At 38.5% G+C, this 16,792-nt stretch overlaps 1 protein-coding gene across 1 annotated transcript in view; it reads left to right on the top strand.

Moving 5' to 3' along the window:
- The window catches only part of TRDN (triadin), an 862,718-nt gene that overhangs the window by 798,083 nt on the left and 47,843 nt on the right, over window positions 1–16,792 (top strand). The window contains exons 63-65 of the mRNA XM_063919338.1: window positions 2,160–2,204; window positions 7,916–7,957; window positions 8,502–8,546. Of these exons, the coding sequence (XP_063775408.1) occupies window positions 2,160–2,204; window positions 7,916–7,957; window positions 8,502–8,546 (132 nt within the window). The remainder of the gene's footprint in view (window positions 1–2,159; window positions 2,205–7,915; window positions 7,958–8,501; window positions 8,547–16,792) is intronic.

Below are 16,792 nucleotides of genomic sequence, written 5' to 3'. Positions count from 1 at the left end.
CTGAAGAGAAACATAAACTTGCCAATATGCCATTTACGACACAGAGTGGCAAGGAATGGCTGAGGTCTTAGCCTATGTTCATGACTAGTGGTTCAGCTTCAAATGATGATGGAAGCCCTCATAACTGAGGTCTCGATACTTATGTTGGTGTTAAACGTGTGTCCGGTATCCGCCATTAGTGCAGTGGGATTTAGACAATTGACGGAGGTATTGTGTCCCCGGTAACAAATCCCATCTAGATTCCACTTCACTAGGCAGGTGATAGAGAGATTTTTCCATTTAATTCCAATGATTTGGACGTATAATTACAGTGATTTTGCCAATTAATGTCAGTGATTTATAATTATTAATTACAGTGATCTTGCCTATTAATTCCAGTGATTTGGACGTATAATTACACTGATTTTGCCAATTAATGTCAGTGATTTATAATTATTAATTACAGTGATCTTGCCATTTAATTCCAATGATTTGGACGTATAATTACTGTACAGTGATTTTGCCAATTAATGTAAATTGTTTACAATTATTAATTACAGTGATCTTGCCAATTAATTCCAGTGATTTGGACGTATAATTCCAGTTGGAATTGTTTGTGTCACTTGGCTTAGTCATACAGCTACCTCATTGCACCTCTACATCTTTGCATGAGGTGCTGTTTGGGGCCTAGTTTTTGAAAAGTGCCATCCTGTGTGACACTGCTGTATGAGTCCAGGGGTACTGCTCTATTAGTCCTGGGATACTGCCGTATAAGTCCATCACTTGCAGATTTTTTTCAAAGTGACTGGAGCATGCTGGAGATGCTGTCAGTGGACCGAACAATTGTGGCCCACTCTCGACATTCAGCCACTGCGTGACATTATTAGATAGGCCAGGTGGTTGTGTCACTTAGCTTTGTAATACAGCAACCTCGGTGCACATTTTTTTCTTCTTTGCATCATGTGCTGTTAGGGGCCTTTTTTTGATATCTGTCCTCCTGTCTGCCACTGCAGTGCCACGACTAGATGGGCCAATTGTGTGTGTCAGTTGGCTTAGTCATACAACTACTGTACCTCATTGCAAATATTTTTCTTCTTTGCATCATGTGCTGTTTGGGGCCTTTTTTATATCTGCCCTCCTGTCCACTCCTGCACTCCTGTCCACTGCAGTGCCACTCCTAGATAGGCCAGGTGTTTGTGTTGTCCACTTGTGTTGCTTAGCTTAGTCATGCAGCCACCTCGGTGCAACTTTTAGTTGAGGTGTGAGGTGTTCAAAATAAACTGGAAATGAGTGGAAATGATTGTTATTGCTTTTAATAATACCGTAGGAGCAAAATTACCCCCAAATTCTGTGATTTTAGCTGTTTTTATGTTTGTTCTTTAAAAAACCATCCAGATCCAAAACCAAAACCAAAACACAAAAGGGTGATTTCAGCCAAAACCAAAACACGAAAATGGAATTAGAACCAAAATCAAAACACAAAAACACGAAAAGTGCCCTCCGCACATCTCTAATAAATACTGTCTAAACTCAAGTTTTGGTTTAGCTGTAGACTTGTCAGACTGCTGATTTAAGGTGTGTACTGGTAAACAGCCCACAGGACAGTACCCTGGTAAATAGAGTTTACTGACACTTTACCAGAGATTGCACATTTGTCTGAATTTCCAATTATTTGTTAAGCTTTTGAGGAAGTCAACAAATTGCCGTAAAATGTGCATTAAGTGATATGTTTGGACTTATCTAAACAAATGATTTGGATGTTTTTAATATTAACAGAAAAATTGTGATTGGGAATTAGTTTCTGCACTGAAACATTTTCTTAATCTAAATCATTGATTTCCTTTTATTAGTTAGAATTACCATTACTTTAGTACATTTGATCTAAAATAAAATAGAGAATTGAAAAAAATAGTCACTGGAAAGCTTTGTTTATTTAATGCTATTATGTTAACCAGGATATCATATTTTGAAAAAACAATAAACAAAAAAAAACAGTGTCAATATATAATTGACACTTTTACTTAGATGAGTGAGATCACATCAAAGAAGGTTTAAGATTTTTTGCAGTGTATGCTATATACAGTAATTTTATTTGTTATTCTCCATTCACCTGCACCATAGAGAGTTTCATACCCAATAAATGTAGATCAGCACTAACTCATTGTTAATATCCATTGCAGAGACACCAGTGAAAAGACATGAAGTGCAAGCAAAACAAAATAAAGGTAACCATAAAAATTATCCTGTTAAGTTTCTGGGCTGTAGATTCTAGCACTTACATATAACTGGGATAATTTCCTTGAGCACTACTTGGTTCCCCATCATATACAACTGATATCTAAAACACCAACAAAAATTTAAAACAATAGAGCCCCGGGGCCAGATGTAATTCAGTGTGAGGCGGCTGGAGCTCTGAGTTTCTGGACATACTCGTAATGTATGTTTTTAAAAAGCAGCAAACATTTACATGTTTGCTACTTTAAAAAAAAGTATGAGTTGGCCAAAATATCGGCGCTTTGGCCATCTCGCACTGCATTACATCCGGCCCCTTGTGTCAGATTTCCCCTGCTAAAGAGAGAGCCAACCAGAGCCAATGGCAGTAAACTGTGGTGTTGCCTAAATGTAAGTTTCTGGACCTGATTAAAAGAGTGAATGTAGCTATTCTTAGATACAGAAGTATAAGAGTACTATTATTGGGAAGAAATACTATACTAAGCAGGAAATATCTGATGTTAAAATGCATAAACTGGGAATGAGGTGGCTAGCAGAGAGTACAGTAGGTCCATTACTTGATTAACATGCTTTTTTTTAAGACAGGTAAATGTTATAATCCAATGTAATGATGCATTGCAGCTTTTACGCCACTTTCTATTGAGCAAAATTGTTTAACATTTGTATTTAGCATTTATCTGAAACCATGATGTAAAATGTACCTTGCTGTTATGCTGGGTACACACTAAATAACTGTCATGCAAATCAGCTGAAATATATATGATCGGCCTGGTATTTTATAGTGTATATGCAGGAGCATTAGAGGAGTTCCATATTGGGAGGTCCAGATTTTATGTTCTGCTTAAAAATTCTGATCCCTGAAACCACAACTTGGTCAGATAACCCCTCTGTTGGACAGAACATTTTTATGATCTGCAGAGTTGATCTGCAAGTATGTACCTAGCTTAACTATATCCTTAGCAGTGGCTCCAGTGAAAAACATGTAGCACCAGCAAAACTGAAAGCTGGTCTGACCAAAAAAAAACAAAAAAACCCCAAAAACAAATAGCTGAAATATACCATAGATTGACTATCATTCATTACATTTATTAGCAAATTCCTTTGTGAAGATACCAGTGAAAAAAACACAAAGAACCAACGAAAGCATTTTGAAACATTTGCATACTATAATGAGATACCGTGGGAATGGGATCCAAGTCTTAACACATAATGTATTTATGTTTCATGTACACCTTATACACATAGCCTAAATAAAATGTTGTAAAAAAAATTGTGCATTTAACAGTTTGTGTGCATATATGAAATTAATTTATATTTCATATGCACATTATAAACATAGCCTGAAGATAATTTGATACAATATATGTATTAATTCAATGCATTAAACAGAGTTTTGTATATTGTGCCATCAAAGTAAAGAAGTTGCTATCTTAGTCATTGTAAAAAAATAATAATCTGTATTTGGTAATATTCCGTATTTTGGAATTTTGGATATGGGAGACTCATCCTGTACATGTCATGGCAGTAGGATTGAAGAGAAATTGATATCAAAGTTTGGTTTTTGTGACATGCTGTATGCTGGGCATGATTCCTTTGTCCTCTGGGCCACACACTGACAGAAATATGAGTTATTAAGGAAGTTGTTGTCACACATATTGTACGCAAGGCACTACATAATCCAGCATTGCACTGTATTTGTATTCCACTTGTGTTATCACAGAATTTGGTAAAATCATGAATACCGTGGAAAACCTTTTGATATTACATTAATAGTGTGTTATTGAGGAGTTGTAATGGGACAGTATCTACATTGGTATGCTGAGCAGAACAAGTTGTGGTGAAAATTCTATTTAATTAAACATTCTAGCTATCAGACCTCATACTATTCAAAGCATTTGCAGATATATATCATTTATTCATATTGAGTAGATCACATCTACAGTAAATAACAATTTCCTTTCTAGAGATACCAGTGAAAAAAAAAGATCAAGTAAAATCTAAGCAGGAGATTTACGAAAGTTTGGACAGAGATAAATTGGAGTGAGATAAAATAATAACCAATCAGCTTCTAACTTTCATTTTGCATCCTATCTAAAGGGCCATACAAACTAGATGACTATTCTGGCCGCTATGACTGATAACGATGATTGTGAACGATATGTCATTCGCATTGTCTAGTGCGTATGGCCCTACCAATCAATGATGTGGGCATCCACGCTCGTTGATTGGAGGCCATGCAGCATGCTCAATGTGAGAAACGTCACTCGTGACATTGCTCATCACGGAATGTGTGTACGGAGCTGCGATGAGCAATGTTCATGATGTGACATTGCTCCTCCTCCGTGGCAGCAGCTCCACTCTAGCTGAGCAGCTGACGGGATCCACATGCCACTCAGTCACCGCCCAGTCACTGCCCCACCAATACATTTTTCTCACCCACTCCCCCACCAATTTCCATTGGGCCACCAACTTTAAAAAATTCATTATAATGGGTTCACATATTATATATATATATATATATATATAACACTAAGCAGTGGGGCAGCACACCTTTTTCAACATAACGGTCCCGGTGCCAGCCGTAGATACTCCCCAGCAAGGAGTCCAATAAACAGCAACTGAAGTCGGCAGCACACGGCGGAATAACCACAAGGAGTCAGGATTACTGCAACGTTTCGATGTGTATTTTACATCGTCATCAGGCAAATAATATATACAAACACCAAACTCTGCTCACCTTATATCCCCACCATGTGCAGCGGCAACCACGGCGTCCGGAAACGGGAGGCGAGTCGCCAACAAGTGACGTCATCACACCCCGTCCGTAGCCATGGTAACCGTTTATCAACAATGTAGTGAATCATAAAAACGGCAGCAGCAGAGGCAGCCACACCGAATTGAGACAATATAACTAGCAAAAAATACACACAATACAGACAATGAAAAAGCGGCATGTTAAATATAAGTATAATATGATATACAGAATCAAATTATCATATCACAAATAGAACTGCACCATAAAAGCACATAGAACCAGTCTGAATACCTTAGGAGGAGTATAATGAATATATTTAAAATATTAAATAAACGCATGTAAACCCAGATTATCATTAAGGCCACGGGGTGCAAGGGAACCCAATCTTAAGATCCAACCGGATTCACATTTAAGCAATTTTAAAGAGCGATTACCCCCCCGTAATGATGGAGGAATATGATCAATGATCATATATCTAAGATTGGCCATGCTGTGACCCGCCTCCGAAAAGTGGCGCGCCACAGGATGGTCACTTTTTCCAGAATCAATGGCAGCCCGTATGGTAGAACGGTGTCCTGCCATTCGTTCACGCAAGGTCCTGTCGGTTTTACCGACATAAATCAGCCCGCATGGACACTTGATGATATACACAATAAATTTCGTTGTGCATGTCACCTTGTGTCGAATGAAAAACTTCTTTCCACTGTATGGATGACAAAAACTTTCTCCAGCTATCAAATACCGACAGGTAACACAATTAACACATTTGTAACAACCATTACGTCGGCTCAAAAAATGTTGAGAACTGTCGGCATTTGACATATTGGAGATATCCGTTTTAACAACCCAGTCACGAATATTACGTCCCCTGGTGTAGCATGACATCAGTCTACTATCACCAAGGTTAAGATCCTGATCAGTACTTACTATAGGCCAAAGATGTTTAGACACAGATTTAATGGCACCACTGCACACATTAAAATGATTAACCCATGGTAAACACTTATCAAGGGTCTTCTTCCTCTTTGTGTGCAGTAATTCACTTCTAGCCGTACCCAATGCTTTCTTTTTGGCAATAATCAATTGTGATAAAGAATAACCTCTGGACAAGAATTTATCAATCATATTGTCAATTTGGATACATGCATCATTAACATTGCTGCAAATGCGACAAGCTCTAAGGAACTGTGAATAGGGGAGTCCATATTTCAAAGATTTTGGATGGAAACTAGTCGAATGTAACAAAGTATTTCTATCAGTATTCTTGATGTACAAACTAGTGGAAATATGTTGATTCTCAATTGAAACCATTACATCAAGAAAATTAATGGACTTGTCACTAATATCACAGGAGAATTTAATAGGACAATCAGACCCGTTATGTATCTCAACAAATGATACTAACTGTTCGGCCTATAGTAAGTACTGATCAGGATCTTAACCTTGGTGATAGTAGACTGATGTCATGCTACACCAGGGGACGTAATATTCGTGACTGGGTTGTTAAAACGGATATCTCCAATATGTCAAATGCCGACAGTTCTCAACATTTTTTGAGCCGACGTAATGGTTGTTACAAATGTGTTAATTGTGTTACCTGTCGGTATTTGATAGCTGGAGAAAGTTTTTGTCATCCATACAGTGGAAAGAAGTTTTTCATTCGACACAAGGTGACATGCACAACGAAATTTATTGTGTATATCATCAAGTGTCCATGCGGGCTGATTTATGTCGGTAAAACCGACAGGACCTTGCGTGAACGAATGGCAGGACACCGTTCTACCATACGGGCTGCAATTGATTCTGGAAAAAGTGACCATCCTGTGGCGCGCCACTTTTCGGAGGCGGGTCACAGCATGGCCAATCTTAGATATATGATCATTGATCATATTCCTCCATCATTACGGGGGGGTAATCGCTCTTTAAAATTGCTTAAATGTGAATCCGGTTGGATCTTTAGATTGGGTTCCCTTGCACCCCGTGGCCTTAATGATAATCTGGGTTTACATGCGTTTATTTAATATTTTAAATATATTCATTATACTCCTCCTAAGGTATTCAGACTGGTTCTATGTGCTTTTATGGTGCAGTTCTATTTGTGATATGATAATTTGATTCTGTATATCATATTATACTTATATTTAACATGCCGCTTTTTCATTGTCTGTATTGTGTGTATTTTTTGCTAGTTATATTGTCTCAATTCGGTGTGGCTGCCTCTGCTGCTGCCGTTTTTATGATTCACTACATTGTTGATAAACGGTTACCATGGCTACGGACGGGGTGTGATGACGTCACTTGTTGGCGACTCGCCTCCCGTTTCCGGACGCCGTGGTTGCCGCTGCACATGGTGGGGATATAAGGTGAGCAGAGTTTGGTGTTTGTATATATTCTTTGCCTGATGACGATGTAAAATACACATCGAAACGTTGCAGTAATCCTGACTCCTTGTGGTTATTCCGCCGTGTGCTGCCGACTTCAGTTGCTATATATATATATATGTATATTAAATTTATGAACCCATTATAATACATTTTTTATTAAGTCGGTGGCACAGTGGAAATTGGTAGGGCAGTGGGCAAAAAAAACTTCATTGGTCCCCACCTTCTACAGTCATGCCCACGCACCCAGAAATGCCTTCCTAACATTAAAATATGTAACATAAAGGTGCAAATTCCAAAAATATCTTTGTCTTTCAAATTGTTTGAAACACTCAATTTCTATTGTCAAGACTCTGGGAAGTTCAAGGGAAACTGCTCATCTTCCACATTGTTCATCTTTCACATTGGTCATGTCTTCCAGTATGTAGGGCCCTTAAGCCTTGATAAATCTCCTCCTAAGATAGGCAACCAGACAAAATGCTTCTCCAAAGCTAAAAATACAGTTTGATGTAGAACAATTAAAATGTACTGTACATTTCATCTCACTAATTAGCAATTTACTTTGTAGAGCACGTGCAAAAATATGAAGAACCAGTGAAAGAGAAGAAAGGTAACCAAATATTTTCCCTAACCTACTGTAACATGTTTCAGTACAGTAATTTCAACTCACATACTGTACTACTGGAACTAATGTTGATAACTTTCAGCAGTGCTTGGTTCTTTATTGCAATATAACTCTGACACAGCAGCTCTAATTAAAAGAATAGAGACACTGTGTTGGACTTCCCTTTCTTTGGGAAGAGTCCAGCAGGACCCATGATGATGAACAGTGTTTCTGGCCATGTGTGAGTGCCTGGACACCAATGTATGAGTTTAATTGTGGAGTTTCTAGTTGATATACTCCCACACTAGTAGTATAACTGAGTGGGGAATGGAAGGGAATTAAGTGAATTTCCCATATAAAGCAGATAATGACACAAGAATAGAAGAGGCCATTATCCTGATTGATACGCTGAGTACAACAGATAGTTTTGTAAATACAATCTAATTATATATTTTACCCATTGTACCATTTATTATGGAGCTAAATTGTTGAAATTAATCATTTGCAAAAAATTCAGATGTCGCTCGCTTACTTGCAATTTCCTTTATAGAGGCACCAGTGAAAAAACATGAAGTAGCAGCAAAAGGAAAGAAAGGTAACGATGACCTAATATTGCGTTTATGGTCAGGAATATCAACTAGAAAATAACGTGAATACTCCTACCCATGGTTTTTTAAAGTGAATATGTCACCAGGTCATCTGACTGTATGTTATGTTTTACTGTACTATACAGTCTGTTGTGCAATATATAACAGAAATAAGGTTCTTCTGTGCCCTGTTGGTTTGAGAATGGGAATTTAACTTTCTGTTTATGTGCAATGCCCTTTACCATGTAGGCTTTCTTCAAGTCCAAACAGCAGAAAGCTGTGATATAGGAGGCTGGCAAAGATTCACATGGTACTATGTAGTATTCTAAATAAAAAGGGGATGTGTAAATATGGTCACAAAACTAAAAAATGAAATCAAGCACACCTTATGCCATTTGAAAGTCACTGCTTTGTCACAACCATGAATGGGTATGTTGAAGCTTAATTATTGGGATTATTGGGCCCCATTCCTACCATACCTGATGTCTGGTAGTGAGAGCTTTGAGCGGGGCTGTTTGTTGAACTGTGCGTCCATGGTATCTGTGTAATTCTTCAATAGCTACAGATCCATGAATGCTCTGTGTGGAGATCAGCTTCTGGTGGTTAGTGCAGTGCTGCCAGTGATGTATCCGCTCTGTAGGGATAATGCAATAGCTGACCAGTAATAGTGTAAAGTGCAGACCTGGTCATTGGGTGCTCCGTGAGATGAGCTGCTTTTAATTGCCGGTGACAGCACTACCGGTTGTTGTGGACAGCTGTACAAAGGTCTGCTTTTGCTGGAAATGCTGGTATGCTCAAACACAGTCTGCTCTGTGAAAGTCCGGCAATAGCGGGCTTGTAAAGTGAAACTAACATGTTTCTGAGCCTCAGTTAGGTTTAACTTCACATTACCACAAGCCCGCTATTGCAGGACTTCCACAAAGCAGATTATGTTTGAGCATACCAGCATTTCCAGCAAAGCAGACCTTTGTACAGCTGTCCACAACCACCGGTAGCACTGTCACCAGCAATTAGGAGCGGCTCATCTCATGGAGCGCCCAGTGACCAGGTCTGTACTTTACACTACTGCTGGTCAGCTATTGCAGTATCCCTACAGAGCAGATCTTATATGAGCCAGACATTACTGGCAGTGCTACACTAACCACCGCTCTCTGCGCAGAGCACCTAGGGATCTGTAGTCATTGAAGAAGTACACAGATACCATGGTTCAAAAAACAGCCCCGCTCCAAGTTTTCACTCCCATACATCGGGTATGGTAAGAACAGGGTCCAATAATCCCAATAATTAAGATTCTACCTACCCGTTCAAGGTTGTGACAAATCAATGACTTTCAAATGGCATAGATTGTAAGCTCACGAGCAGGGCCTTCCTACCTTTATGACTGTTTGTTATTACCCAGTTTTGTTTGATCATTGTTTCCAATTATAAAGCGCAACATAATTTGCTGTGCTATATAAGAAACTGTTAATAAATAAATAAATAAATAAATAAATAATAAGGTGTGCTAGCATTCATTTTAGTTTTGTGAGCATATTTGCACATCCCTTTTTATTTAAGAAGCTACAATTCATTTAATGTGAAATGTTTGCTCTGTATGGAAGTAACTATCTTATACACTGATTCTAGAGCTTGACATTATTTTATTGGATTTGTATCTTGACTTCATTTTATATTTGTTTTGTGATGCATAGTATTCATTTGTATTTTAAATACTTTCATTTATACTCATTGAGATAAAAAAAAACAGTTTTATCTGCAAGCACACCCATTGTTTTTTCTTTGTTCATTCAGTGCAGGGGCTAGTCAACCCTTATTGGTGAGCAGCATCAAGATAATTTTATTCACACACTGTTTCTTTAAAAAAAAAATATATTTATATTAATTAGACTTGAACTTAAAGCACCGGCTCATTTCTTTATTTTCTACTATGTAGTATATAAAAATAAAAATAAACTATTAGAAGAAAGGTTGAAGTTGACTGATTTGGGGGAGTACAATAGATGTTATTTTACTTATTTTAATTTAGTTTTATGTTAGATATAATTCTATTATAGTTAGAAGTTATGTTTCATGTAAAGCCATACATTACTTTTTTTTTTTTTTTTACTTTTGGAGACACTGGGGGAAAATATAAAACTATCAAGAATCAAGGAATCTAGAAGAGATAAATAAATAAATAAATAACAAATTACAGTATAGTGTTCTGTAGCACCTTAATAATGTAATGGAAGTGCAGAATAATGGAAGTGCTGATAAAGTTATCTATGAAATTTTAGGATTTCAAGCTTGGAAACACTTGCTCAAATATACAGTAATCATATTTGATGCTTTTTTATTTTGTCATTTTAAGCAGCATACTGACTTTTTGTTTAATACAATACAATGTTTGGGCAACTAGATGTAATAAGGATTATAAAGTTTATTTTTTAAACATGTAGTAAATGAAAATAAAGTGCCATCATACCATAAGGAATTGAACATAATTACTAATTGTTTGTAAGTGTCTTTGTAAACCTGTTATACTGTAGTTTCCACTTCGATGGCTACTCATCTGCTGCTTGGCTGCCTGTCTCTCTCTATGCCTGTACAGTGGGGCTCCCTAGAGATGTAGCTTGCTTCAATGGCCCCATTATAAACTGAAGTCTGATGCTGCATAACCCCCAGTTTTATGTTTTTTAGAACACATAGTGGTTGTTTTTCCTACACCCCTCTGAGCATTACCACTGACTCGGCTTTATGTATTAATGTATAATATGTGTTGATTATCTTGAGCTCACCTCCTTCTCGCACCCTGAAACTATAGGCATGTGCAGAACATTTTATTAGGGGGTGCACAGTCAGAGTGGCATGTTTACCACCACCTACTGGGCTTGTCTAGCACCACCTATTGCTATTGTGCATGTCTTGCCCCACCTATTGCTATTTGGAGTGTTTAGCATCACCTATTGGCATTCAATGCAATATAAATCACCACAAGGGACGTGGCCACTGCAAATGGGGGCATGTCAACATGACACACCATCTGTTTCTCATCACTCTGGGAGTATTCCTTTCTATTCCATATGCAGCTTACCTATATGGTGGTTTCTTACAATGGGAAACCTCTTAAGAAATGTCCTCCATGGGCAGACAGCATCTTCAGTCATCAATCGCTATTCATGTAGGTAATTAAATGGTCCAGAAGATGCCTATTTGTGTAAGAATATAACCAAGATCATCATCATGGAACAGAGGTTCAACCAGACTTGTGTCACCTCCTGCCACCTTCGTCTCTCATCTCCATCCTCATCTCCTACCTGTGTCTCTCAGCCACAACCTCATCTTCCACCTGCATCTTTCAGCCATACCATCTTCTCCCCTCCTTGCCTTGTCTTTATCCCCACCATCATTCCCTTCCTGCGTCATCTCTCATTCACACCATCATCTCCCACCTGTGTTTCCCTGCCATGCATCTTTCCCAATCCACCTCACTTTGTGTCTCTGTCTCTCTCTTCACTCTGTGCCTCTCAGTCTCCTCTTCACTCTGTGTCTTTTAGCCTCCCTTATTTCTGTGTCTAGTGCTGCTTACACCAGATGCCCACAGTAGTAGTGCCCTGTTACACAATGTCTATAGTAATAGTGCCCTTTACTCTTCAGTAAGTGGAACATGCTATCACTTCTTTACCCTTAGGTAAAAGTCCTGGCCCTGATGTATTTTCTACTGCCTTTAACAAAATGTTTAAAGACACACTAACCCCCAAACTTCTTCAAGCTTTTAATTCCATATTAGCGGACACCCACTTTTCAAAACAATCCCTAGAAGCCCACATAACTGTTATTCCCAAACAGGGAAAGGATCCCTCGGTGTGCTCCAGCTACCAAACCATGGGCCTAATTCTGAGTTGATTGCAGCAGCAAATTTGTTAGCAGTTGGGCAAAACCATGTGTACTGCAGGGGAGGGGGCAGATATAACATGTGCAAAGAGAGTTAAATTTGGGTGGGGTGTATTCAAACTGAAATCTAAATTGCAGTGTAAAAATAAAGCAGACAGTATTTATCCTGCACAGAAACAATATAACCCACCCAAATCTAACTCTCTCTGCACATGTTATATCTGCCCCCCTGCAGTGCACATGGTTTTGCCCAATTGCTAACAAACTTGCTGTTGTGATCATCTCAGAATTACCCCCCATATCTTTACTGAATGTGGATTTTAAATTGTTCACAAAGCTGTTGGCAAACAGGCTAAATTAATTTCTTCCTTCCCTTATTCATGGTGACCAGGTGGGGTTTGTACCAGTTTTCAAGGCAAAGGACAATACTACCAAAATCCTTAACTTGATACACTTGGCTTCTCGGAGCTGGACCCCCACCGTGTTACTAACTACTGATGCTAAAAAGGCATTTGACAGGATTAGCTAGAGTTTTATGAAGTCAGAGTTGGAGCACATAGTTGGATTATGGCCCTCTATAGCTCTCATTCAGCTCAAGTCTGTATTAACAGGTCCCTTTTTAACTCCTTTTCCAAAGGTAATTGAACAAGGCAGGGATGCCCTTTGTCCCCTTAAATCTTCATTCTCTGCATTGAGGCATTAGCTAGGGCTAATGACCATATTTCAGGATTGCAGGTTGAAGATAATGAATATAAACTGGCAATGTTTGCTGATGATTTGTTGTCAATTATTACATGCCCTACTCATTCCCTGCCCCATTTTATGCATGAATTAAACACTTTTGGTGATCTCTCAAACTTCAATGTTAATACATTGAAATCTTGTGCCCTTAACATTACAGTTCCTCTCTCCATAGTTGCTAAGCTTAAATTTTGCTTTCCATTTATATGGAATGATTCTCATATTACATATTTAGGTGTCCAATTGCATAAAAAGTTATCTCGTTTATTTTCCCTGAATTTCCAACCGCTCCTCCAAACAGCAAGGGACGATTACAATAAATTGCACCTTAAACATCTTTCTTGGTTAGGTAGGGTAAACATGGTCAAGATACTCTTCCCATATTGCTTTATGTACTTCAAACACTGCTAATACGGATTCCAGATTCCTGGTTCAGGTCCGTCTAACTCCTAATCCAACAATTAATTTGGCTTCATAAGAGACTGTGAATTAGTGAATCCATCATGTCACAACCAGTTCGGCATGTGGGTTTCAATTACCAGATATACAAAATTACTACTGTGCAATTATGCTTAATAGAGTCCTGGATTGGACCAGGAATTGGGAATCCAAGCAATGGGTGGGATTGGTAGAATTATGTATGCAAAAATACCCTGAAATTTTTCCCTGGTTTCCTTCCCTGCCGAAGCCCCTTTCTCCACATCCTACTATTTAGTCCACCCTTTCTTTCTGGAAGAGGGCACGTCACCGAACAGTTATCTCTTCAGAATTTGGACCTTTAACTTCTTTTCTAGGTAATTCAGATTTCTCACCTGGCTCCTTTCCTTCCCATTTTAGTACGTGGGTGGTGGAAGGACTTTTTAGAGTGGGTCAACTAGTGACATCTCATGTAGTCAAATTATTCTCTGAAATTAAAGCAAAATGAGAACAGACAGATTTCTGGAAATAGCTATAAGTCAGGCACTTCTTAAACTCAAATAATAGGTCCCTTCTGGCTTTTAGAGAACTGACACATTTTGAGAGACTTTGTGTAGCTCCTAATGATCTCAAAGACACAGTGTCCTCCCTGTATCACTTACTACAAACCTCCGACCTCCAGGTCCCTCCCTCCTTTACTCTTTGGAAAGAGATTTATGTACAGCATTATCAGATAAAGAATGGGAGACTATCTTTCTCAAAGCCCATGGTAGTTCAATTTGTATACAAGTTAGGGAAATGCAATATAAAATATTACTGATGTGGTACAGGCACCCTTCCCTTCTCCATACTATCAAAATGCTGGAGATACTTTGCTACATATTTGGTGGAGCTGTGCCTTAATTAAAAGTTACTGGGATGATATTATTGCTACTTCCCGAGATATACTTAACACCACTATTCCCTCTGACCCTGCCTTTTGGCTATTGAATTATTCTCCCATGACGTTATTCAGTTATAAAACCTCATTGTTACGTCACTTGAGTAATGCCGTGCGAGCCATGATACCTATCTGCGGAGATCCCCCAACCCCCCCCCCCCAACCCCCCCACACGTGGAAAGCTCAGTTTTCTAGGCTTGACTATTATATGAACATGGAGGATATCCTTTTGACCTCCAACCATAAACTTACTGATTTTGTTGCTGTTTGACTTCCCTGGTTGGAATACAATTCTTCAAGACTTTACAAAGTCCACATCGCTTCTGTGAGGGATTGAGGTCGTATACCCCTATGTATTGTGGTTTCCTACACTTTCACTAAATTGAGCCTCTTTGGATCTCTCTTTTCTTCTTTCTTGCTCTTCTGTTTAACTCCTTTCCCCTTTCCTCTCCCCCTCTCTCTTTTCCCCTGCCCTATTTGAAAAAGCAATGTAATGTATGTAGTAACTTGTTGTATTTCATGACCTTGTGCATAATGTTCTTCACTCCTTTCTCATGTGATCACATTTTCCCAGCTGTGTTTTGGAATGTATCCTTTGTTGTTTTCAATATAAACAGATTATACAACAAATTATGAGACAGAAACTCTGCTTATAGCATATGCAACATAATGTATCATTCTCAAGGTCTCGTCTTGGGATAATGGGCCTAGTTCAGACCTGATTGTAGCAGCAGGTCTGGTTTGGGTGGGTTATATTGTTTCTGCGCAAGGTAAATACTGGCTGCTTTATTTTTACACTGCAATTTAGATTTCAGTTTGAACACACTCCACCCAAATCTAACTCTCTCTGCACATGTTATATCTGCCCCACCTGCACTGCACATGGTTTTGCCCATTACAGAAAAAGTTTGCTGCTGCAGTCAGGTCTGAATTAGGACCAATATTTGGATTCAAAAATGTATTTAAATATAGAGTTAAGCTATTGTTATCATCAGCTCACTGACTAGGAACAAATGTAATCTTTTAGCATGGCTATGGCACTAATACAATAAAATCTGTATGTTTAAAAAATGTAAGAACCAGCAAGAAAGAGCAAAAAAAATAAATAAAAAATAAACTCTGAAAAGCCAAACTAAGTTAAACCATATGTATTTGCAAATACGTTATTGTCACTTGATGAAGATGCTGGGTTAGGAATAGAGTCATTCATCAAACACCACTATCAGGGTTAGTATAAGCAAGGAATATATTTATGCAGGGGTAAATGGGAAATAGTGCCCCAAGTGTGGTTGCTCAGCAAACATGTTGAGTCTGTGAATATGTGTGCAGTATAAGCTTAGATAAGAAAGAAGGTATACTGTATGGCGGTATAGAGAAAAGAAAATAGTCATGTGAAGAGCATATGTAATGATATGCAAAGATCTTAGTAAACAGGCTGATGTCTACATTCTACAACCTTTATGGAAAAGAGATCCACACCACTTCACTGTTAGGTTTAGTTGCAGCCAATCAGTGATTGAGAGGAATCCAAGGTTCTCTCAGTAAGAGATATGGGGCCAAATGTAATAGAGTGAGATTTAAAAAAAAGTGAGACATTTGGTAAGGTTTTGCAGTTTTTTTTAAAGTGGCAATCATTTACACAGCAAGATCAATCTGGATTTGCAGTGTAAATGATTGCTACTTTTAAAAAAACTGAAAAATCTTACCAAATATCTCACTTTCTGAAATTCTCACTCTATTACATTTGGCCCATGGAGAATAAATATTTCTAGGCCACAGATAAACTGGAATGATAGGCCATATGTCTGAGCTTACAGGTGTATCTTATAGTACAGATGATGTCCTCTTAGTTTAAGTTCTTATTTCAATGGAAATAAAGTCCAGCAGTGGGTAGTTTGCAAATGTTTTCTTCTTATGGTTCCAATGGGTGTTTGATTACAGTAGGATCAGTTGGGGGCTGAAAGAGTTTTATTCTTCCAGTAACATTACTGAGACAATAGTTATGAATTTCAACTACTACTCTTTACCAGAGATGTGAGAGGATAATAGGGCAGTAAGTAATATTTGAAGAGAGTCCAAATTCATAGTAGATACATATTGTTACATTTTGATGTGGTGAAGGAATGTGCTGATAACACATTGGGTATATGATCCTGGTGGTCGGGATCCCATCGGTCAGAAGACCGATGCCAGGATCCGGCCACCAGAATGAAGGCAGGGGGTGAGCACAACCTGAGCTTGCCACAGGTTCTATTACCACACAATGGGTGTCATAGACACCCA

This window comes from Pseudophryne corroboree, chromosome 4 (assembly GCF_028390025.1).
Source record: "Pseudophryne corroboree isolate aPseCor3 chromosome 4, aPseCor3.hap2, whole genome shotgun sequence".
In the NCBI taxonomy this organism is placed as follows: Eukaryota; Metazoa; Chordata; class Amphibia; order Anura; family Myobatrachidae; genus Pseudophryne; species Pseudophryne corroboree.
Note: the sequence above shows the minus strand (reverse complement) of the source record. Positions and strands in the feature narration are given on the sequence as shown.